The sequence below is a fragment of the Saccopteryx bilineata genome, chromosome 3 (genome assembly GCF_036850765.1).
Source record: "Saccopteryx bilineata isolate mSacBil1 chromosome 3, mSacBil1_pri_phased_curated, whole genome shotgun sequence".
NCBI classification, from domain to species: Eukaryota; Metazoa; Chordata; class Mammalia; order Chiroptera; family Emballonuridae; genus Saccopteryx; species Saccopteryx bilineata.
This window is the reverse complement of record NC_089492.1, coordinates 163,955,136-163,979,309: the sequence shown is the minus strand read 5'-3', so window position 1 is coordinate 163,979,309 and position 24,174 is coordinate 163,955,136. Positions and strand designations below refer to the sequence as shown.

Genomic DNA, 24,174 nt, shown 5'->3' with positions numbered 1-24,174 from the left:
GGAAAGCAAACTCTCTCATCGTTGGACCCTGCAAACGCCAACAAGCCTTTACTTCCAGCAAGACTAAAGCCAATTATATGACATTGCCATAGAATCCCATCAACTGCAAATCCCTACCTAAGAGTGACACAGGGGCAGAGCCTGGGGTACAGAGTCACCGACTAGGAAGAGGGAGAGAAAAGAAAAAGGAAGAAGTTAACCTCTCAAAATCAAGAAAAACCCACAGACTTTACAACTTGATCCACTAATTTTTTTTTGTTGTTGTTGTTGTTTGTTTCTTCTATCTTTTTGCCTTTATTTCCTCCACCTCGGTCCTTCTATTCTCTGCCCATCTTATGCTTCCCCTTTCTTGAACTACACTACCCATGAGTGTTGCATTTTATTTTTCTTCTTCATCCTCACCCTCCTTTAAGGTTATACTCCAAAACACTTAACTCTCACTCTCTCCTCTTTTGTTTTTTTTTTGTTTTTTTTGTCTTGCTTTATTTTGTTTATTTCTCCTCCTATTTTATTTCTTCCTTCGTTTTTCTCTTTTTCTTATTTTTTCCTTTGTATTCGTTTTTTCTTTTCTCATTTTACTTTCCTCCCATATAATCCTCAATCACGAACAAATTAGTTAATTTGGGACTCAAGGCTTTTTTTTGGCTTTATTTCTCTTTTTTGCTTTTGTTTTTTTTTTTTCTCTTGTTTATTTTTGTGGCATTTTGGGTCCTCCCAACCCAAGGTCTCCATTGTATTTAGTCTTCGCTCCACTTAATACAACAGATTTTTACTTATCTTTATTTTTTCTTCTTTATTATTCTTTTTTGGTCCTTTTTTCTGATTCCCTCTTATCCCTCTCATTATATCTCTTAGTTGACCATCAATTACAAGCAAATCATCTTATGCTTGTCTAAGATTTTCTTCCTTTTTTTTTTTTTTTTTTTTTTGCATTTAGTAGGTCCCTACTCCCTTTTTTTTGCCCCTTGAACTCTTCACCCCAAATCAGGCCCTCCATTATAGGCACGATATTTCCCTGAGGAGGGGAGAGGAGGGAAAGAGAAGAGAGAAAAAAAGGGGGAAATAATAAATTATTACTGTTTTTTTTTTGTGGGGTGTTTTACCCTTTTTTTTTTTTTTCTTTTTACTCTTTATTAATTCTAATTAGTGCTATCAATAAGACCACCCTCAGATGCCGATAAGAAAGAGGAAATCAAATATTATGGATACAAAAGAAAGAGAGGTAACACAAATAGATGTGGAAAAATCTATGGAGAAAAGACAACATATTGGAAGCCTTGGAGCTAAATGACAGAGAATTTAAAATAGAAATCTTAAAAATACTCAGAGATATACAAGAAAACACAGAAAGGCAATATAGGGAGATCAGAAAACAACTCAATGAACACAAAGAATATATTACCAAGGAAATTGAAACGATAAAAACAAATCAAACAGAAATGAAAAACTCAATTCACGAGCTGAAAAACGAGGTAACAAGCTTAGCTAACAGAACAGCCCAGATTGAAGATAGGATTAGTGAAATAGAAGACAAACAACTTGAGGCACAACAGAGAGAAGAAGAAAGAGACTCAAAAATAATAAAAAATGAGAAAGCCCTACAGGAATTGTCTGACTCCATCAGAAAGAATAACATAAGAATAATAGGTATATCAGAGGGAGAAGAGAAAGAAAATGGAATGGAGAATATACTCAAACAAATAATAGACGAGAACTTCCCAAGCCTGTGGAAGGAACTAAAGCCTCAAATTCAAGAAGCAAACAGAACACCAAGTTTTCTTAACCCCAACAAACCCACTCCAAGGCACATCATAATAAAGATGACACAAACCAATGACAAAGAAAAAATTCTCAAGGCAGCCAGGGAAAAGAAGAGTACAACATATAAAGGAAGGCCTATTAGATTATCATCAGATTTCTCAGCAGAAACTCTACAAGCTAGAAGAGAGTGGACCACAATATTTAAAGCCCTGAAAGAGAGGAACTTTCAGCCCAGAATACTATACCCATCAAAGCTATCCTTCAAGTATGAAGGAGATATAAAAACATTCACAAATACAGAAAAGATGAGAGAATTTATCAACAGAAAGCCCCCACTCCAGGAAATACTAAGGGGGGTTTTCCAACCAGATTCAAAGAACAAAAGAAAACAACACCACAAGTAACAGCTCCACCAAGAACGCAATAAAACCAAACTTAAACTGTGACAACAAAGGAAAAAAAGGGGGGAGAGGATGGAGATTAACAGTAGCAAAGGATGATGAAGTGCAGAAATACTTATAAGATAGGGTACTACAATGAATATGGTAGGTACCCTTTTCATTACTTAATGGTAACCACCCTTAAAAAAACCACCACAAAAACACTTGACTTAAAAAAGGTAGCAACAGAGGAAAGAAGTATGGAACACAAACAAACAAAAACAAATGATAGAAAAACAAAAGAGAAGAATCAAACTAGATACAAAACTAACAGAAAGCAATTTATAAAATGGCAGTAGGGAACCCACAAGTGTCAACAATTACACTAAATGTAAATGGATTAAACTTACCAATAAAAAGACACAGAGTAGCAGAATGGATTAAAAAAGAAAATCCAACTATATGCTGCCTACAAGAAACACATCTAAGCAACAAGGATAAAAACAAATTCAAAGTGAAAGGCTGGAAAACAATACTCCAAGCAAACAACACCCAAAAAAAAGCAGGTGTAGCAATACTCATATCTAATAATGCTGACTACAAGACAGAAAAAGTACTCAGAGACAAAAATGGTCATTTCATAATGATTAAGGGGAAGTTGAATCAAGAAGACATAACAATCCTTAATATATATGCACCAAACCAAGGAGCACCAAAATATATAAGACAGCTATTTATTGACCTTAAAACAAAAACTAACAAAAATACAATTATACTTGGAGACCTCAATACACCGCTGACGGCTCTAGATCGGTCATCCAAACAGAGAATCAATAAAGATATAGTGGCCTTAAACGAAATACTAGAACACCTGGATATGATAGACATCTACAGGACACTTCATCCCAAAGCGACAGAGTATACATTTTTCTCTAGTGTACATGGAACATTCTCAAGAATTGACCATATGTTGGGCCACAAAGACAATATCAGCAAATTTAGAAAAATTGAAATTGTACCAAGCATATTTTCTGATCATAAAGCCTTGAAACTAGAATTCAACTGCAAAAAAGAGGGGGAAAAACCCACAAAAATGTGGAAACTAAACAACATACTTCTAAAAAATGAATGGGTCAAAGAAGAAATAAGCGCAGAAATCAAAAGATATATACAGACAAATGAAAATGAAAATACGACATATCAGAATCTCTGGGATGCAGCAAAAGCAGTAATAAGAGGAAAGTTCATATCACTTCAGGCCTATATGAACAAACAAGAGAGAGCCGAAGTAAACCACTTAACTTCACACCTTAAGGAACTAGAAAAAGAAGAACAAAGACAACCCAAAACCAGCCGAAGAAAGGAGATAATAAAAATCAGAGCAGAAATAAATGAAATAGAGAACAGAAAAACTATAGAAAAAATCAATAAAACAAGGAGCTGGTTCTTTGAAAAGATCAATAAAATTGACAAACCCTTGGCAAGACTCACCAAGGAAAAAAGACACAGGACTCAAATAAATAAAATCCAAAATGAAAGAGGAGAGATCACCACAGACATCATAGAAATACAAAGAATTATTGTAGAATACTATGAAAAATTATATGCCACCAAATACAACAATCTAGAAGAAACGGATAAATTCCTAGAACAATACAACCTTCCTAGACTGAGTCATGAAGAAGCAGAAAGCCTAAACAGACCAATCAGCAGGGAGGAAATAGAAAAAACTATTAAAAATCTCCCCAAAAATAAAAGTCCTGCCCAGACGGTTATACTAGTGAATTCTATCAAACATTCAAAGAAGACTTGGTTCCTATTCTACTCAAAGTCTTCCAAAAAATTGAAGAAGAAGCAATACTTCCAAACACATTTTATGAGGCCAACATAACCCTCATACCAAAACCTGGCAAGGATGGCACAAAGAAAGAAAACTACAGACCAATATCTCTAATGAATACAGATGCTAAAATACTAAACAAAATACTGGCAAACCGAATACAACAACATATTAAAAAAATAATACATCATGATCAAGTGGGATTCATCCCAGAATCTCAAGGATGGTTCAACATATGCAAAACGGTTAACATAATACACCATATCAACAAAACAAAGAACAAAAACCACATGATCTTATCAATAGATGCAGAAAAGGCTTTTGATAAAATACAACACAATTTTATGTTTAAGACTCTCAACAAAATGGGTATAGAAGGAAAATATCTCAACATGATAAAGGCCATATATGATAAACCATCAGCCAACATCCTATTAAACGGCATAAAACTGAGGACTTTCTACCTTAAATCAGGAACAAGACAGGGTTGTCCACTCTCTCCACTCTTATTCAATGTGGTGCTAGAAGTTCTGGCCAGAGCAATCAGACAAGACAAAGAAATAAAAGGCATCCATATCGGAAAAGAAGAAGTAAAGCTATCACTTTTTGCTGATGATATGATCCTATACATCGAAAACCCGAAGGACTCCACAAAAAGATTATTAGAAACAATAAACCAATACAGTAAGGTCGCAGGATACAAAATTAACATACAAAAGTCCATAGCCTTTCTATATGCCAACAATGAAATATTAGAAAACGAACTCAAAAAAAATAATCCCCTTCACGATTGCAACAAAAAAAATAAAATACCTAGGAATAAACATAACAAAGAACGTAAAGGACCTATATAATGAAAATTACAAAGCATTGTTAAGGGAAATCGAAAAAGATACAATGAGATGGAAAAATATTCCTTGTTCTTGGATAGGAAGAATAAATATAATCAAAATGGCCATATTACCCAAAGCAATATACAAATTTAATGCAATTCCCATCAAAATCCCTATGAGATTTTTTAAAGAAATGGAACAAAAAATCATCAGATTTATATGGAACTATAAAAAACCCCGAATAGCCAAAACAATCCTAAGGAAAAAGAATGAAGCTGGGGGCATTACAATACCTGACTTTAAACTATATTATAGGGCCACGATAATCAAAACAGCATGGTATTGGCAAAAAAATAGACACTCAGACCAATAGAACAGAATAGAAAGCCCAGAAATAAAACCACATATATATGGTCAAATAATCTTTGATAAAGGGGCCAACAACACACAATGGAGAAAAGAAAGCCTCTTCAACAAATGGTGTTGGGAAAACTGGAAAGCCACATGCAAAAGAATGAAACTCGACTACAGCCTGTCCCCGTGTACTAAAATTAATTCAAAATGGATCAAAGACCTAAATATAAGACCTGAGACAATAAAGTACATAGAAGAAGACATAGGTACTAAAATCATGGACCTGGGTTTTAAAGAACATTTTATGAACTTGACTCCAATGGCAAGAGAAGTGAAGGCAAAGATAAATGAATGGGACTACATCAGAATTAAAAGTTTTTGCTCAGCAAGAGAAACTGATATCAAAATAAACAGACAGCCAACTATATGGGAACTGATATTTTCAAACGACAGCTCAGATAAGGGCCTAATATCCAAAATTTACAAAGAACTCATAAAACTCAACAACAAACAAACAAACAATCCAATAAAAAAATGGGAAGAGGACATGAACAGACACTTCTCCCAGGAAGAGATACTAATGGCCAACAGATATATGAAAAGATGCTCAGCTTCATTAGTTATTAGAGAAATGCAAATCAAAACTACAATGAGATACCACCTCACTCCTGTTAGATTAGCTATTATCAACAAGACGGGTAATAGCAAATGTTGGAGAGGCTGTGGAGAAAAAGGAACCCTCATCCACTGTTGGTGGGACTGTAAAGTAGTACAACCATTATGGAGGAAAGTATGGTGGTTCCTCAAAAAACTGCAAATAGAACTACCTTATGACCCAGCAATCCCTCTACTGGGTATATACCCCAAAACCTCAGAAACATTGATACGTGAAGACACATGTAGCCCCATGTTCATTGCAGCACTGTTCACAGTGGCCAAGACATGGAAACAACCAAAAAGCCCTTCAATAGAAGACTGGATAAAGAAGATGTGGCACATATACACTATGGAATACTACTCAGCCATAAGAAATGATGACATCAGATCATTTACAGCAAAATGGTGGGATCTTGATAACATTATAAGGAGTGAAATAAGTAAATCAGAAAAAAACAAGAACTACATGATTCCATACATTGGTGGAACATAAAAATGAGACTAAGAGACATGGACAAGAGTGTGGTGGTTACCAAGGGTGGGGGGGGAGGGAGGACATGGGAGGGAGGGAGGGAGAGAGTTAGGGGGAGGGGGAGGGGCACAGAGAACTAGATGGAGGGTGACGGAGGACAATCTGACTTTGGGCGAGGGGTTTGCAACATAATTTGATGACAAAATAACCTAGACATGTTTTCTTTGAATATATGTACCCTGATTTATTAATGTCATCCCATTACCATTAATAAAAATTTATTAAAAAAAAAAAAAAGTTTCAACTGTAGGTTCCCTCCAAGAGACTTTAGATGTAAGAACTCACATAGGCTAAAGTGAAAAAAGATATTAGAAGTGTAAAGAGAGAGGACTAGCTCTCATTATATCAGACAAATTAGACTTTAAGGCAAAAAATGTCACTAAGAACATGGGAAATATAATTAAAGAGTCAATTGGCCATGGGTATATAATAATTGTAAGTATTCACCTAATGTTAGAGCACCGTAATATATCTATAAAGGAATTACCAACAGAACTAAAGGGAGAAACGGACAGCAACACAGTAAAAGAAGACTTCAATAGCACAATTTCAGTTATTGATAAATAGAAGGTCAATTAAGAAAAGAGAGAACTTGAACATTAGAGATCGACTGGACATAACAGACATATACAGCACACTCTACCCAACAACAATAGAATAGACATTCTCAAGTACATATGGAACATTCTGCTGAATAGACCACATATAAAGCCACAAAATAAGTTTTCACAAATTTTTTTGTTTTGTTTTGTTTTTGTGTGTGTGTATTTTTCTGAAGCTGGAAATGGGGAGAGACAGTCAGACAGACTCCCGCATGCGCCCGACTGGGATCCACCCGGCACACCCACCAGGGGCGACGCTCTGCCCACCAGGGGGCGATGCTCTGCCCCTCCGGGGTGTCGCTCTGCCACGACCAGAGCCACTCTAGCGCCTGGGGCAGAGGCCAAGGAGCCATCCCCAGCGCCTGGGCCATCTTTGCTCCAATGGATCCTCGGCTGCGGGAGGGGAAGAGAGAGACAGAGAGAAAGGAGGGGAGGGGGGTGGAGAAGCAAATGGGCGCTTCTCCTATGTGCCCTGGCTGGGAATCGAACCCGGGTGCCCCGCACGCCAGACTGACACTCTACTGCTGAGCCAACCGGCCAGGGCCTAAGTTTTCACAAATTTAAGAAAAATTATATAGTATATCTTCTCCAATCATAATGGAATGAAACCAGAAATAACAGCACAAGAAAATCAACAAATATGAGGAAATGAAGCAATGAACTTTTAATCCTCAAATTAGTGAAAGAAAAAGGGAATTTAGAAAATTATGAAGACAAAAATACAGCATATAAAAACATGGGATGCAACAAAAGAAGTACTTAATGGAAAATTCGTAGCAATGGGTGCTGACATTAAAAAAGAAGCAAGCTCTCAGCCCTGGCTGGTGGCCCAGTGGATAGTGTCAGCCCGACGTGCAGAAGCCCCAGGTTCAATCCTCAGGGCACACAGGAGAAGAGACCGTCTGCTTCTCTTCCCCTTCCTCTATCCCAGCAGTTCTCAACCTGTGGGTCGCGACCCCGGCGGGGGTCGAACGACCAAAACACAGGGGTCGCCTAAAGCCATCAGAAATACATATTTTATTTAAAAGTGTATTGTATAATAAATATGTATTTTCCGGCCCTGGCCAGAGGGGCAGAGCATCGCCCCCTGGTGGGCGTGCCGGGTGGATCCTGGTCGGACGCATGCGGGAGTCTGACTGCCTCCCCGTTTCCAGCTTCAGAAAAATACAAAAAATAAATAAATAAATATGTATTTTCCGATGGCTTTAGGCGACCCCTGTGTTTTGGTCGTTCGACCCCCGCCGGGGTCGCGACCCACAGGTTGAGAACCGCTGCTCTACCCCTTCTCTTTTCCCCTCCCGCAGTCAGTGGCTCAGCTGGTCCAAGCATGGCCTTGCGTGCTGAGGATAGCTCAGTTGATTAGAGCATTGGCCCCAGATGGGGCTTGCCGGGTGGATCCTGGTCAGGCCGCATGCAGAAGTCTATCTCTTTATCTCCCCTCCTCTCACTTAAAAAGAAAAGAAAGAAAAGAAACTACTATGAACAATTATATGTTAATAAATTAAATAACATTAAAAATGGATAAATTCTGCCTGACCTGTGGTGGCGCAGTGGATAAAGCGTCGACCTGGAAATGCTGAGGTCGACGGTTCAAAACCCTGGGCTTGCCTGGTCAAGGCACATATGGGAGTTGATGCTTCCAGCTCCTCCCCCCCCCCCTTCTCTCTCTCTCTCTCTTTCTCTCCCTCTCCTCTCTGAAAAGATGAATAAATAAAAAATAAAAAGGATAAATTCCTAGAAGCATATCACCTACCAAAGATGAATTATGAAGAAAGAAAATATGTAAACAGGCCTATAACTCACGAGGAGATTGAAGCAGTAATCAAAAAATCTGCCAGCAAATAAAAGCCCAGGATCAGATTGTTTCACTGGAGAATTCTAGGAAATATTTAATGTATAATTAACACCAATCCTTGTCAAACTCTTCAAAGAACTAAAGTCACTTTTTTTTTTAAGTGAGAGGAGGGGAGATAAATAGACCCCCACATGTACCCCAACCAGGGTCCACTGGGGCAACCCCCACCTGGGACCGATGCTCTGCTGATGGGTGGCCATGCTCACAACCAAGCTATTTTTAGCACCTGAGGCAGAGGCTCCCTGGAGCCATTCTCAGCACCTGGGGCTGATGCACTTGAGCCAATCAAGCCATGGTTGTGGGAGGGGAAGAAGAGAGACAGAAGTGGGAGGGGGGAGGGGGAGAAACAGATGGTTGCTTCTCCTGTGTGCCTTGACCAGGAATTGAACCTAAGACTTCTGCACACTGGGTCAACACTCTACCACTGAGCAAACTAGCCAGGGCCAAGAGTCACTTCTAAACTCATTCTATAAGGCTACCATTGTCCTGATAACAACAACAGACAAAATACAACAAAACAATAAACCAATATCCCTGATGAATCAATACCAAAGTTGTAAATAAGATACTAGCAAACAGAATTCAGTGGCACATTAACAGAATCATGACCAGATGGGATTTATATCAGGATACAAGGATAGTTCAACATATGAAAATCAACACCTTGTTAACAAAATGAAGGACAAAAACATATTATCTCAATCCCTGCAGAAAAAACATTTGACAAAACACTTTCATAATAAAAACACTCAACAGACTAGGAATAGAATGAAACTACCTCAGACATGAAAAAAAATAAAAGGCATGCAAAAGAAAGAAATAAAAAGAATTAAAAGATTCTGTTTGCAGATGATATGGTCTTATATATAAAAACTCTTAAATAGCTACCAAAAAACTATTAGACCTAACAAATGAATTTGTCCAAGTTGCAGGTTATAAAATCAACAATCAAAAATCAGATGAATTTCTATACAATAACAATGAACAGTGATTGGAAATTATGAAAACAATCCCATTTATTGTAGCATCAAAAAAGGACAAAAGACTTAGGAATAGATTTAACCAAGGAGGAGAAAGGCTTATACATTGAAAACTATACAACATTGTTAAAAGAAATCAAAGAAGCTTTTTATTTTCAATCAACAAGCATTTATTTGTATTCTACCTGATCCCTTGTGGAGATGTCATAAGAGTTAAATACATAGAATAGCATATAGCCATCTATGTATCAAATATGGTTACAAAGCCAACATTTTTACATACTAGAGTTCAAATAAATGTGAGGCATCATAAGATGATCATGCTATACCAAGCAGAAATAGCTATTTTTTACACTGTGTAACAGGCAATAAATTTATATAAATATCCTCAACTCTGCTTTTTAAAAATTTTTATTTTTGGCCCTGGCCAGTTGGCTCAGTGGTGGAGCATCAGCTCAGTGTGTGGATGTCCCGGGTTTGATTCCTGGGCACACAGGAGAAGTGACCATCTGATTTTCCACCCCTCCCTCTCTCCCTTCTTTCTCTCTCTCTCTTTCTCTCTCTCCTCCTCCCATAGCCATGGCTTAGTTGGTTCAAGGGAGTTGGCCCCAGGCACTGGACACTGAGGATGGCTCCCTGGCCTCTGCCTTAGGTGCTAAAATTAGCTTGGTTGCTAAGCAATGAAGCAATGACTCCATATGTGCAGAGCATTGCCCTATAGAGGGCTTGCTGGGTGGATCCCACTCAGGGTGCATGCGAGAGTCTGTCTCTCTGCCTCCCCTCCTCTCACTTAATAAAAAAATTAGTTTTCAATTATAGTTTATATTCAATATGTACTCGTTCGTATTAGTATTATGTGTACAGACTAATGGTTAAACAGTCATATACTTTACAAAGTGTTCCCCTGATATTTTTAGTATCTACATGGTACTAAAAATTATTATAATGGTCATTGTTATTATAATATTGTTAATTGTACCCCCTATGCTGTAATCTATATCCCCATGACTGTTTTGTAACAACCTATTTGTACTTCTTATTCCCTTCATCCTCCTCTCCTCTGACACCTTAAATCTGTTAGATTTCACATATTATTAAAATTATATCTTGTCTTTCTCTGAATGACTTATTTCACTTAGTGTAATACCCTCTAGGTCCATCCATACTGTTGCAAATGGTAAGATTTCATCTTTTTATGGCCAAGTAATATTTCACATATGTGCCACAGCTTTTTTTATCCACTCATTTATTGATGGGCATTTGGATTGCTTCCATATCTTGGCTATTATAAATAATGCTGCTATGAACATAGGAGTGCATATATTCTTTCAAATGAATGTTTTGGATTTTTAAAAATATATTCCCAGAAGTGAAATCACTGGGTCATAAGGCAAGTACCACTTTTAAATTTTTGAGGACCCTCCACAATGTCTTTCATATTGGCTGTCCCAGTCTGCATTCCCACCAACTCTTGTTATTTGTTGATTTATTGATGATAGCCATTCCAACAGGGTGAGGAAATAACTCATTGTGGATTTAATTTGCATCTCTCTGATGATTAATGATACTGAGCATCTTTCATACGTCTATTGGCCATCAAGAATGTCTATTCAGGTCTTCTACCCATTTTTAGATTGAACTTATTTATTTTAATTTTGGAGGGGCTGCTGATTTGTATAAGTTCTTTTTAAATTTTGGATATTAACCTATTATGGAATGGATAATTTGGTGCATATCTTCTCCCATTGAATAGGTTATTTTGTTGTTGTTGATGATGGGTTTTTTTGTTGTGCAAAAGTTGTTCAGTTTGATGCAGTCTCATTTGTTAATTTTGTTTGTTTGTTTTCCTTGCCTGAGAAGATATGTCAGAAAAAAATATTGCTAAGAAGAATGTCAGAGACTTTGCTGCTTATGTTTTCTTCTAGGAGTTTTAAGGTTTCAGGTCTTATATTTAATCTTTAATGCATTTTGAGTTTATTCTTGTAAATGATGTAAGAAGGTGGTCTAGTTTCATTTTTTTCATGTTTCTGTCCAATTTCCCCAACACCATTTGTTGACTGGACTGTTTTTACCCTATTGTATGTTCTTGGCTCCTTTTTCATAGATTAATTGACCATAGGTGTAGGTTTAATTTTAGGTTATCTATTTGGTTCTATTGCTCTGTATGTCTGTTTTGTATATCAGTAATATGCTGTTTTGATTACTCTGGCTGTTTAGTATGGTGTGAATGTTCTTTTTAATTTTTGCCTTTTTCATTGCAGGCAGAATCCATTCAATCATTAAATCCAGCAGAGTCTGCATCAGTTCATATTTTTTAAAGCTGCCCATTTGTGTCTTTCCCCAGAGAGAGCACAGAGGTGACCAAGGAATACAGGCTCTGTGGTGTAATTGCCCAGATGTCTGTAGCGACTGTGTCACAAACATCACCATCTGAAACAAAGTACAATTTCGGTTTCCTCATGAGCAAAATATGAATGGTAACAATAGGGTTCGCTTTATCTGCAAAATAGGGTTATTGTGAAGAATTAATGGACTGATCCATCCAAAAAGCCTAGGCAGGTACCTGGCACACAATAAGCCTTCCACAAATAATGTGTTTCTTGTAAGCCCCAATGCCATTATTTCTGGCCTACAGACAACATTGGTTGTCTGGATTGTTATACAAGAGCTTCTTAACTAACTCTTCCAGCTCTTCCTAACTCAAGCCTGGTCTTTTTTTTTTTTTCTTTAATCTTTATTTTATTGGTTTTTAGAGAGAGAGAAGGGGGAGAGAGAGAAACAGGAACATCGATCTGTTCCTGTATGTGCCCTGACAGGGTTCTCTGCACTTCAGGAGGATGCTCTAACCAACCAAGCCATCTAGCCAGGGCAAGCCTGGCTTTTTCAAAACTTTCCTTGGAATGCAGCCAGAATGAATTCCCAAGAACAAACCTTAAAATGTCCTTGTGACAGATCCCTGAACAGACTTTATGACTTTGTGGTTTATCTATGGACAAGTCCCTCCTCTGTCTGACACTGGCTCTTAGCAGATCTTTGGGGTCTCCTTTCTTGCCCATCCTTTATATTAAAAACATAAGCAACTATTTGCTATTATCTAAAAGTTCTTGGTTTGTCTCTTTCTCAGGTACCTTCCTCTTCCTAGATGCTCCCACCAGCAAACACACCAACGAATCGTGTTGATCCCCTGGCACCTCACGGACACACAGCAGAAAAACCACCTGACAAAGTGAAGCTTTCTGGGAAACTTTCTTGCCTGAAAACAGGTGCTGCTGGGCCTGGGGTCCAGATCCGGGTGTAGCGTCTAACTGATATTCTCAGGCTCTCCTGCTCCTTTTGCAGGCTCTGGGCTCCTTCCCTTTTCCTCAATCGCATTCCAGTGGGAAACTGGGAATGGTGTGGTGGCGATTTAAGCACGGAGGCCTAGAAAACATCAGGGGTGCACAGGATGCAGTCAGCCTTAACAAATTCTCTTGCCTTCCTCCTATTTCTCCATTCCTTCTGTCCTCAAGCTCTCTATCTTATACCGTCCTTTCTCTTTTACTCTCGCGCACCTGTCTCTGGTTTCTTCCACGTGCGCCCAACGGCACCGCCCAGAAAACGAACTAGATGCGTTGGACAGGCCCTGCGCCCTGACCCATCCCAGACCTAGGCTGGCGCTCCAGCACGCTGCCTGCTCCGACCCCGCACTTTGCGCTCCCACGCCTCTAGCGGCGGTGCCTAGAAGTGCAGGGGTTGACTCAACTGGGGAGCCCAGCTGTGCCATGAGGTCAGTGAGGACCTTACTCTCCCAAGGCCATTTGCTCCCCGTGCTGGTTCTGGCGGTGCTCCTGGTTGACTCCCTTGGCGAGGATTTAATTTTTCACCCAGAGTTGGAATTTAAGTCGTATGAAATCACTATCCCCAAAAAGCTGAGCTGGGGAAGGGAGCAGGGTGTGGCCAACCACGTGTCCTACCTCCTGCAGGTAAAAGGTCAGAAGCATGTCCTCCACCTAAGGCCCAAGAGGTTTCTGTTGCCCCGACATCTTCAGGTTTTCTCCTACACAGAACAGGGGGAACTTCTGGAAGATTACCCTTACATACCCAGGGACTGCAACTATATGGGCTTGATTGAAGGAGTTGAGAATTCTCAAGCTACTTTAAGTACATGCACGGGGGGTCTCCGAGGCATATTGAAAATTGATGGCAAAGATTACCAAATCGAGCCCCTCAAGACCTCTTCCAGTTTTGAACATGTCATATATCAACTGAAGAACAAGGAGGAATTTCATGATCAGATCTGTGGCTTACCCCAAGATGAAATAAAAGAGCAGATGGCCCAGCATAAGAATGTGGCTAGGATAAGGGACTTTACTGGACCCTCTATGCACCAAAAATACTTGGAACTAGGCCTGTTCTTTGATCATGAGAGATATTTGTATTCAAATTCCAATCTTAGTGACGTCACAGATGATGCCATTCTTCTGACTTCAATTATGGACACTTATTTTCAGGAACTCCATACGAGAATACTACTGAGCGCACTTGAAGTATGGACAGATCAAGACAGAGCAAATGTTGCTTTACCAACATTACAGCAAGCATTAGGCCAATTTTTGATATACCAAAGAAATATAATAAGTGCTAAGTTTACAATAGATTGGGCACAGCTATACACGAAAAGACATTATATAGATGCTCTTGCATGGTCCTGGGGGAAAGTATGTACTAAGAGATATGCTGGATCTGTAAGTGTTTTTCCAGATGCAAGTATCCTTGGACCAGCCACTTGGGGTGCTCATAATCTGGGCCATAGCATGGGAATGTTACATGATGCAAAAGATTGCGTATGTAACGGTAGGCGTAGTTGCATCATGGGCACTGGACGAAATGGATTTAGTAATTGTAGTAGTATCCAGTTTTTTAACCACGTACGTAAAGAAGGAGACTGTCTAAATAACATCCCAGGACAAGATTTTGTGATTAAGAGATGTGGAAACAAAATTGTGGAAGACAATGAAGAATGTGACTGTGGTTCATTAGAGGACTGTGAAAGAGACCAGTGTTGTCAACCAGGTTGTAAATTGAAACATGGTGCCAATTGTAGCATTGGGCTTTGCTGTCATAATTGTCACTTTCGTCCATTTGGGTATATGTGTCGGAAGGAAGAAAATGAATGTGACCTTGCAGAGTACTGTACGGGGGCCTCAAATCTCTGCCCAAATGACACATATAAGCAGGATGGAACACCATGCAGGTATGAAGCCCGTTGTTTCAGGAAGGGGTGTCAATCCACATATATGCAGTGCCAGAGCATTTTTGGACCTGATGCCACGGCAGCTCCTAATCAGTGCTATGAAGCAGTTAATGTTATAGGTGATCAATATGGGAACTGTGGTGTTAAAGGAATTAGTGACTATAAAAAGTGCACCAAGAGCAATGTGGAATGTGGCAGGGTACAGTGTATAAATGTCAAAACCCTCCCTGATATGCCAGATCATACTAACATCATTTCTACTCATCTGCGGAATGAAAATCTTTTGTGCTGGGGCCTAGGCTATCAGCTGTCCATGGTGCCCATGGGGATCCCCGACATTGGTGTGATAAATGACGGTACTTCCTGTGGAAAGGATCGGGTGTGTTTGAACAGAAGTTGTCTGAATAGTTCAGCCCTGAAATTTGACTGTTTGCCAGAGAAGTGCAACCACAGAGGCTATTGCAATAATAACAAAAACTGCCACTGCTTGTATGGCTGGGCGCCTCCATTCTGTGAGCATGCAGGGTACGGAGGAAGCATTGACAGTGGGCCCCCGGGACTGCTGAAAGTGGAGGTGCCCGACTCAGTTCAGATCGTGTCCCTTATGTTAGTGCGCCTTTTTTTGTTAGTCATCTCTGTGATTATTGTGGTTTTCAGACGACTTATAGGAAATTATTTCACACCCAGACAAAAAGAAACACCACCAACTAACACTGAAGTTGTAAAACCTGAGGCAAACAAAGTTAAAAAAGAACAAAAAGAAATCGGGAAATTCGCAGTTGGTCCAAAAGGCAGGGTCAAAGAGTGAACAAGCTCATTGTTCCTCCAATTTTTTCTGTTCCTTCTAGTTTTGATAAGCCAATAAACAACATTCTTGTTTGGGAAACAAATCAGTGCCCTTGACTTTCCTAGTATTTACTTGCCCTTCCGTTCGTGATTAGGGTTTACATGTCCAGAGAAGAATGCCCTAATGGCTTTTCCAAACACTAAGGCTCTGGAAGTTGTGAATTACAACAGAATTACAGTGGTTTTCAGAGTCAAGTCCTGTCTCTCAGAATCCCAGTGAACAAAGCAATTATTTGTCTTTGTCTCTGCCTCCCTCACAGTGATCAGTGAAAATGTCTGTGCCTGTGTCCCACCCTGAACAACAAATGGTGACCCCACATTTTAAAAATAGTGACACTTTATGAAGGTATCACTCAGATAAGTATATTCCTCTGTACAGTCACTATATGGGTCACTCCAGCCTTTGACTCAGTTTTTGGGGTGACCTCATTTGGATTGAGGATACTAGCTAATCTCATGCTTTGCTCCACAGTATGTAAATGATGACAAGCCCTGGCACTGTGCAGGGGTCAAGGACCTAACAATTTCTGTGCTTTGGGATTCTATTCACAGAGACAAGTCATGTGTGCATGTATGCTGAGGGATGCCTGGCTCTAGGTTTGTCACACCCCTAGGTTGGTCATAAGAAAGTGAAGAACACCCTCCACTCCCAAGTACTCCCATGCTGCCTCCAAAAATTCTCTTCCCTTTGTCCAGTGCTTTACAGGGAGGAGAGAAAGACTGAGTGACCCTTCGGAGGAGTCAGTGCCTGCCTTTTCGGCCCAGGCAGGGTCTCATCCTTCCCAGACCTTGTCAGCCCACGTGTTTTCAGATCTTGTTTAGGCTGAGCCTTCCTGCTGTTCTCTGATCTTGCCTCAGGACACCTTCTCCAAGTGTCACTGCAAGTCCACTATCCCCACTCTAATCTCCTCTTTTCTTAGCCACGTCATTCTTCTAATTATAGAAGTTGAGATGCCTCACAATAGTGGCCCCGTAGACTGCTTGGGGTCTGTTTTTATTCAGAGACCATCAAGATAACCCCTATTTTGTGGTTGTCAAGCTTGGGCATCACTAGAAAATATCCTAAAAAAAAATCAACAAGGACATTGATTAACAACTGCAAACATGGTAACGCTGGCTGTCATTTATTGAGAGTTCACTGCATGCCAGGCAGTGTTCTGAAAGTCTCACGTGTATCAATGGCATACTCCTGAAAACAACTCTGATAGGTAGCTATTATCACTGCCCCCTTCCCAAAAGAGAAATTGGCGCACAACAAAGTTAAATAATCTGCTCAACATCACATAACTGAAAAGTAATGACATTATTCAAGGAAGCCTTTTATAGATACTAAATAAGTGAATTTAGAGAGAGGATTTATTTAAAAACTGTATGGATATTTACCCACTAGAAAATGTGTTTAATAAAATTTTAATTGTGATAAAAAGTACATAATATTTGCCATCTTACCCATTTTTCTTCTACTGTGTTGAGACATAATTGACAAATATAATTGTATAGATATAAAGCATACAACGAGATGATTTGATATACATATACATTGTGGAATGGCAACCAAAATCGAAGTAATGAACAGATCTGTCTCATCACATAGTTAATTTTGGAGGAGAGTGATAATGCTTAAGAGAGCTCTAAGCAAATTTCAGGTATATTATTAACTATGGGTATTACTAACCACAGTCACCATGCTGTACATTAGATTCTTAGAACCATGTTACTTATAACTGAAAATGTGTACCTTTGTCCTGCATATACCCACTTTCCCCTTCCCCCAGCCTCTGGCAACTCTAGTCTCTGTTTCTATGAAATTAGTGCTTTCTTTCTTTCTTTTCTTTTTTTTTTTTTACATTCTACATGTAAGTAATACCACGTAGAAATTGTATTGCTCTGTTTGACTTCTTTCAGGTACCATAATGCCTTCCAGGTTCTTCCATGGTGTTACGAATGACAGGATTTCTTTTTATGACTGAATAACATTCCACCGTGCACACACATCACATCACATCACTTTTTTTTTTTATCAATTCATCCAGTGAAGGAGACTTAGGTTGTTTCCAAGTCTTGGCTGTTGTAAATAATACTGCATTGAGCAGGGGAGTGCAGATATCTCTTTTTTGAAATATAGAGTGCATTTCCTTTTTATATATACCTAGGAATGGGATGCTGGATCATATGGTAGGTCTATTTTTAATTTTGGGGGGAACTACTGTACTGTTTTTCACAGTGGCTGTACCAATTTGCATTCCTACCAACAGTGTTTAAGTTTTCTCCACAGTCTCATCAACATTTGTGATTTCTTGGTTTTTTAAATAATAACCATTCTATCAGTTATGAGGTGATGTCTTATTGTGTTTTTAATTTGCATTTTCCTTATGATTAATACTGTTAAGTATCTTCTCGTATGCTTTTTGGCCATTTAGAACTCTTCTTTGGGAAAATATTTACTGAGGTCCTTTACCTATTTTTCTATTGGATTATTTGCTTTTTTGTTGTTGAATCTTAGATTCCTTATATATTTCAGATATATGGTTTGCAAACATTGTCTTCCATTTTCCAAGTTGTCTTTTCAATGTAGTGATTGTTTCCTTCACTATGCAGAGCTCTTGAATGTGCTGTAGTCCCACTTGTTTATTTTAGCTCTTTATTGCTTGTGTTTTTCATGGGTTATCCAGGAAATCATTTCCAAGATCAATGCCAAGGATCTTTTTCCATATGTTTTCTTCTAAACATTTTACAGTTTCGGATCTTATATTTTTTTAGTTTAATGGTGTTAGATACATTCACCTTATTGTGAAACCAATCTCCAGAATTTTTTCATCTTGCAAAATTGAACCTCTATCCCCATTAAATAACAACTTCCTACTGCTTCTTCCCTGTGGCCCTGATGCTCTATTCTGTTTTCTGTGTCTATGAATTCGATTAAGTAGCACATGAGAGTGGAATCATACAATATTCTGTGTCTGGCTTATTTCACTTAGCATATGCCTTCAAGTTTCACCCTTGTTATAGCATGTAGTAGAATTTCCTTGCTTGACTAATAATTCATAGGATGTACAGATGACCCAACTTGTGATGGTTTGGCTTACAATTTTTTGACTTTACAAGAATGCAAAAGTGCTACTCATGCAATCATTCTGTTTTTCACTTTCAGTACCGTGATCAATAAATCATATGAAAAAGTCAACACTTCATTATAAACTAGGCTTTATGTTAGGTTATTTTGTCCAACTGTATGTAGATATATATACATGTTCTGAGCACATTTAAAGTAAGCAAGGATAAGCTATGCTGTTTAGTAGGTTAGATGTGTTAAATGCTTTTTTGACTTATTATATTTTTAACTTATGATACATTTCTAAAGACAAAACCCTATCTTATGCCAAGGAGCATCACGTAGACCACAGTTTATTTATCCATTTTATGCAGGGACATTCAGGTTGTTTTCACCTGTTACCTATTGTACTGCTGCTATGAAAATGGGTGTACAAATATCAATACCTGAGTTCCTGCTTTCAGTTCTTTTTTTATCTGAACCCAGAAGTACAATTACTGGATCATATAATTCTGTTTAATTTTCTGAAGTAGCACCAGACTGCCCTAGACAGAACTACACATGTTATGTTCTTGCTAGCAATGCACAGCAGTCCCTGTTTTTCCACATCTTCCCCAACATCTGCTATTTTTGTGTCGGGTTGTTTGTTCATTTTTGCTATTGTTTTTGGTACTACCTATCCGAATGGATATGAAGTGATATCTCCTTGTGATTTTGATTTTCTTTTTCCTAATGATTAGTGATGTTGAGTATCTTTTTATAAGCTTATGGGACATCTTTATATCTTCTGTGGGAAAATGTCCTTTGCCGAACTGTTTTTTTTCCTTTTTAATATATATATTTTAGCTTGACCAGGCAGTGGTGCTGTGGATAGAGTGTTGGACTGGGATGCAGAAGGACCCAGGTTCAAGACCCCGAGGTCGCAACTTGAGCGTGGGCCCATCGGGTTTGAGCAAAAAGCTCACCAGCTTGTACCCAATGTTGCTGGCTCGAGCAAGGGGTTACTTTATCTGCTGAAGGCCTGCGGTCAAGGCACATATGAGAAAGCAATCAATGAACAGCTAAGCTCGTCGCAACATGCAACGAAAAACTAATGATTGATGCTTCTCATCTCTTCGTTCCTGTCTGTCTGTCTCTGTCTATCCCTCTCTCTGACTCTCTCTTTGTCTCTGTAAAAAATATATATATATATTTTTAAAATTTTATTTAGAAAATGAAATTTAACAGGGTAACATTGATCAATAAGAGTACATAGGTTTTGCCCTGGCCGGTTGGCTCAGCGGTGGAGCGTTGGACCATTGTGTGGAAGTCCCGGGTTTGATTCCCAGCCAGGGTACACAGGAGAAGTGCCCATCTGCTTCTCCACCCTTCCCCTTCTCCTTTCTCTTTATCTCTCTCTTCCCCTCCTGCTGCCAAGGCTCCATTGGAGCAAAGTTGGCCCGGGCGCTGAGGATGGCTCCGTGGCCTCTGCCTCAGGCACTAGAATGGCTCTGGTCGCAACAGAGCAACACCCCAGATGGGCCAAGCATCGCTTCCTGGTGGGCATGCCAAGTGGATCCCGGTCGGGTGCATGCGGGAGTCTGTCTGACTGCCTCCCCACTTCTAACTTCAGAAAAAATACAAAAAAAAAAAAAGAGTACATAGGTTTCAGGTAAACATCTCTATAGCACTTGAACCGTTGATTATGTTGTATACCCATCACCCAATTTAATATTTTTTATTTTCAGTTACAGTTGACATACAATATTATATTCAGGTATAGAACCCAGTGACTAGACATTTATATAATTTACAAAGTAGTCATTCTGATAAATCTAGTACCCATCTGAGTACATTCCCATGACTATTCTGCAATTACCAATTTGTACTTCTTAATCCCTTCAACTTTTTCACCCATCCCCAAACCCTCCTTCCATCTGGCAACTGTCAAAATGTTTTCTGTATCTATAAGTCTGTTTCTGGTCTTCTGTTTGTTTATTTTGTTTTTTAGATTCCACATATACATGATATCATATGGTATTTGTCTTTCTCTGTCTGACTTATTTCACTTAGCACAATGCCTTCTAGGTTCATCCATGTCATTGTAGATGACAAAACTTCATTTTTTTATGGCTGAGTCATATTCCTTTATCCATTCATCTATTATTGATGGACTCTTAGGTTGCTTCCATACTTTAGCTATTGTAAATAATGCTGCAATGAACATATGGATGCATATGTCTTTTCAATTTAGTGTTTTGATTTTCTTCAGATAAATACCCAGAAGTAGAATTGCTGGGTCCTTTGTTGTCTCTTATAGCCTTTGTTTTTAAAATCTGTTTTATCTGGTGCAAGTATTGCTACCCATGCTTTTTTTTTTTCATTTTCATGAAGTATCTTTTCTATCCTTTACTTTCAGTCTGTGTGTGTCCATCTAAAGTAGCTCCCTTATAGACATGGGTCTTATTTTGCTATCCATGCAGCTATATATGCATATATCTTTTGATTGGAGCATTTAATCAAGTTATATTTAAAGTAATTGTTGATAAATATTTGTTGCCATTTTATTATTCATATATATTTTTTTCCTCTTCTTAAAAAAGACCCTTTAATATTTCTTGTAATACTGCTTTAGTGTTGATGAACTCTTTTAGCTTTTTCTTATCTGGGAAGCTCTTTATCTGGCCTTCAATTCTTTGCTGGATAGAGTAATCTTGGCTGTAAGTTTTTGCTTTTTATCATTTTGAATATTTTGTGCCAATCCCTCTGGCCTGCAAAATTTCTGTTAAGAAATCAGCTGACAGTCTTTTGGGAGCTCCCTTTTAGGTAACAAACTGCTTTTCTTTTTCTACTTTTAAAATTTATTTTTGTCTTTAACCTTTGGCATTTTAATTATGATGTGTCTTGGTGTGGGCCTCTTTGGGTTCATCTTTTGTGGGACTCTGCACTTCTTGGACTTGTGTGTCTATTTCCTTCAACAGGGTTAGGTAAGTTTTCCATCATCAGTTCTTCAAATAGGTTTTCTATCCCTTACTCTCTCTCTTCTTCTTCTGGTACCCACAGTGATGCAAATGTTGGTATGCTTGAAGTTGTCCCAAAGGCTCTTTAAATGATCCTCATTTATTTTTAATTCTTACTTCTTTTTGGTCTGAGTGTTTTATGCTTTCTTATCTTCCAATTTTATCTTCTGCTTCATCTACTTTATTGCTGATTTCCTGTAATGTATTCTTCATTTCAGTTAGTGTATTCTTCATATCTGACTGGGTTTTTTTATGTTTTTGGTCTGCATTTTTATGATGCTTCTATCTTTGTTAAAGTTCTCACTAAGTTCCTATACTCTTACTTTAAGTTTATTGAGCATCCTTATCACCAGAATTTTGAACCTGCATCTGGTAATTGTTTGTGTCCATTTTATTTAGTTCTTTTTCTGGAGCTTTGTTCTGTTCTTTTATTTGGAACATGTTTCTTTGCCTTCCCATTTGGGCTGCCTCCTTATGTTTGTTTCTATTTATTATGTAGAGCTGCTATGTTTTCCAGTCTTGGGTAGAGCCCAGCCTTACTGGTCATGCGAGCTGGGCATTCCAGGTGCATCCCCCATGTGGGCCGTGTATACCCTTCAGTTGTAGTTGAGCCTTGATTGCTGTTGGCACATCAATGGGAGGGATTTACCCCCAGGCCAATGGGCTGCAAGGACTGGCTAAGCATATAGCAGATCTTCTGTGCAAAGGTTGACCCCATGGAGAAAGACTCCCTTCAGTAGGGCTCTGGTGTCCAATGACTCTGCCTCTTGAGTGTGTTGCTCATGGGGGTGATGGAGTGGTGTTACAGCATGATCTGAAGCTGACCAAAGGTGCACTGGCCCTGGGGCCTCCCAGGAGATGCAGGCAAGGACCAGCTTCTGCCTGTGCCCTGCCCAGGGCCACCCAGCATGAGTTACAGAGCAAGCTAAAGATGGCTGCCACCCCTAATGGGTCTGGAGGTTCCTGGGAGAAGCTAAGCTACAAATTGAGGACAGCTGCCACTAGTGCCAGGCCTGGGGCCATTTATCAAGAGGTAGGGTGCATGCCAAGGCCAGATGCTGCTTGTTTGAGAGATTTTAGATAAAATAGGATATCTGATAGACCATTTGTATGGAAAAGCCTCTGGAAATGACCTGGGTGGGCCTGAAAGTTGGGTGGGGTGTGGCCTCAGGGAATCACCAGGGTGGATGAACAGTGTAAGCCAGGTTGATGAACACTCAGCTATGGCACTTGCCTGCTGGCTCTGTTGGGGGAGGGCTCAGCAAAGGAACAATGGCTTCTTCTAGCACTTCTGTCCAGGAGAAAGCTGCTCTTCCAACTCTCACCCCAAAGCCAGACAACTCAGTTCCTCTACATATGTTCCTGGTGACTTTTGAGCCACTGTCCCAGTGCTGGAGCTCAGAGCAAGTAAGTTCAGCAGGTCTCTTACTGGCTCATAAAACCCTTCACATCATCAAAATTAGATATCTTACATACCAGAATCTCTCATAAATCAACTACAGATAATATAAAACAATTACAAAATGATAAACAAAAACTACATATATTTGGAATTTTTTTAAATTTTAATACACTGATAAATAAATCATGGCTAAGAGGAGAAATAATAATAAATATTTAGAAAATGTATAGAACAAGGTTGCACTGGAGGGCAGGGAGCTGAGGCTCTCTTGGGCTAGTGCTGGCCTGGGATGGTGTCAGACCTAGAGCACACCGGCTGGTGCTGCGGGTGAGGCATGCTTCCTGCAGCTGGAGATGTGAGTGATGGATTTTCATGATCACCACAATCCTCATTGATTAGCATTCCTCACAGCCAGAAGCAAATAAGCCCACATACTCTTGTTCCTCAGTCAAGGAGTTCCAGGTCCAAGAACTGACAAGGGGTCACAAATTCCCACTGTTGTGACTCAATCAAGTCTCTGTCACCCCACACTAGCATTTTTCTAGTTATTATGTAAATCAAACCATTTTGTAGAAAGCTTCCCATCTATTTCATTCCTGAGGACCCCAGGATAATTCATCACCACCACATATCCTTGCCTCTCAAGGTAATTATTCCTACCTTGCCTCTAGATGGGTAAGAGCTTTCTCCTGTCCTTCACTTCTCCTTCTCCAGAATTCTGTTATTCCCACCAACGTCAGAAAGTAAAACCCATGGCAACGTCTCCCACCATTACCTCTAGCCTACAGAGGGTCTCCGCCACACAACCTGTCTCTGGAGGTCAGTGTGGATCTGGAGCAAGTGGAAAG

The 24,174-nt window shown here is 39.3% G+C and overlaps 1 protein-coding gene across 1 annotated transcript; it reads left to right on the top strand.

The window, feature by feature from the left end:
• Window positions 1–13,555: 13,555 nt before the first annotated feature.
• ADAM30 (ADAM metallopeptidase domain 30) lies at window positions 13,556–15,835 on the top strand. Its single transcript, XM_066266494.1, has one exon. It carries the CDS (start codon window positions 13,556–13,558, stop codon window positions 15,833–15,835), a length of 2,280 nt encoding a protein of 759 aa, XP_066122591.1.
• Window positions 15,836–24,174: the final 8,339 nt, after the last annotated feature.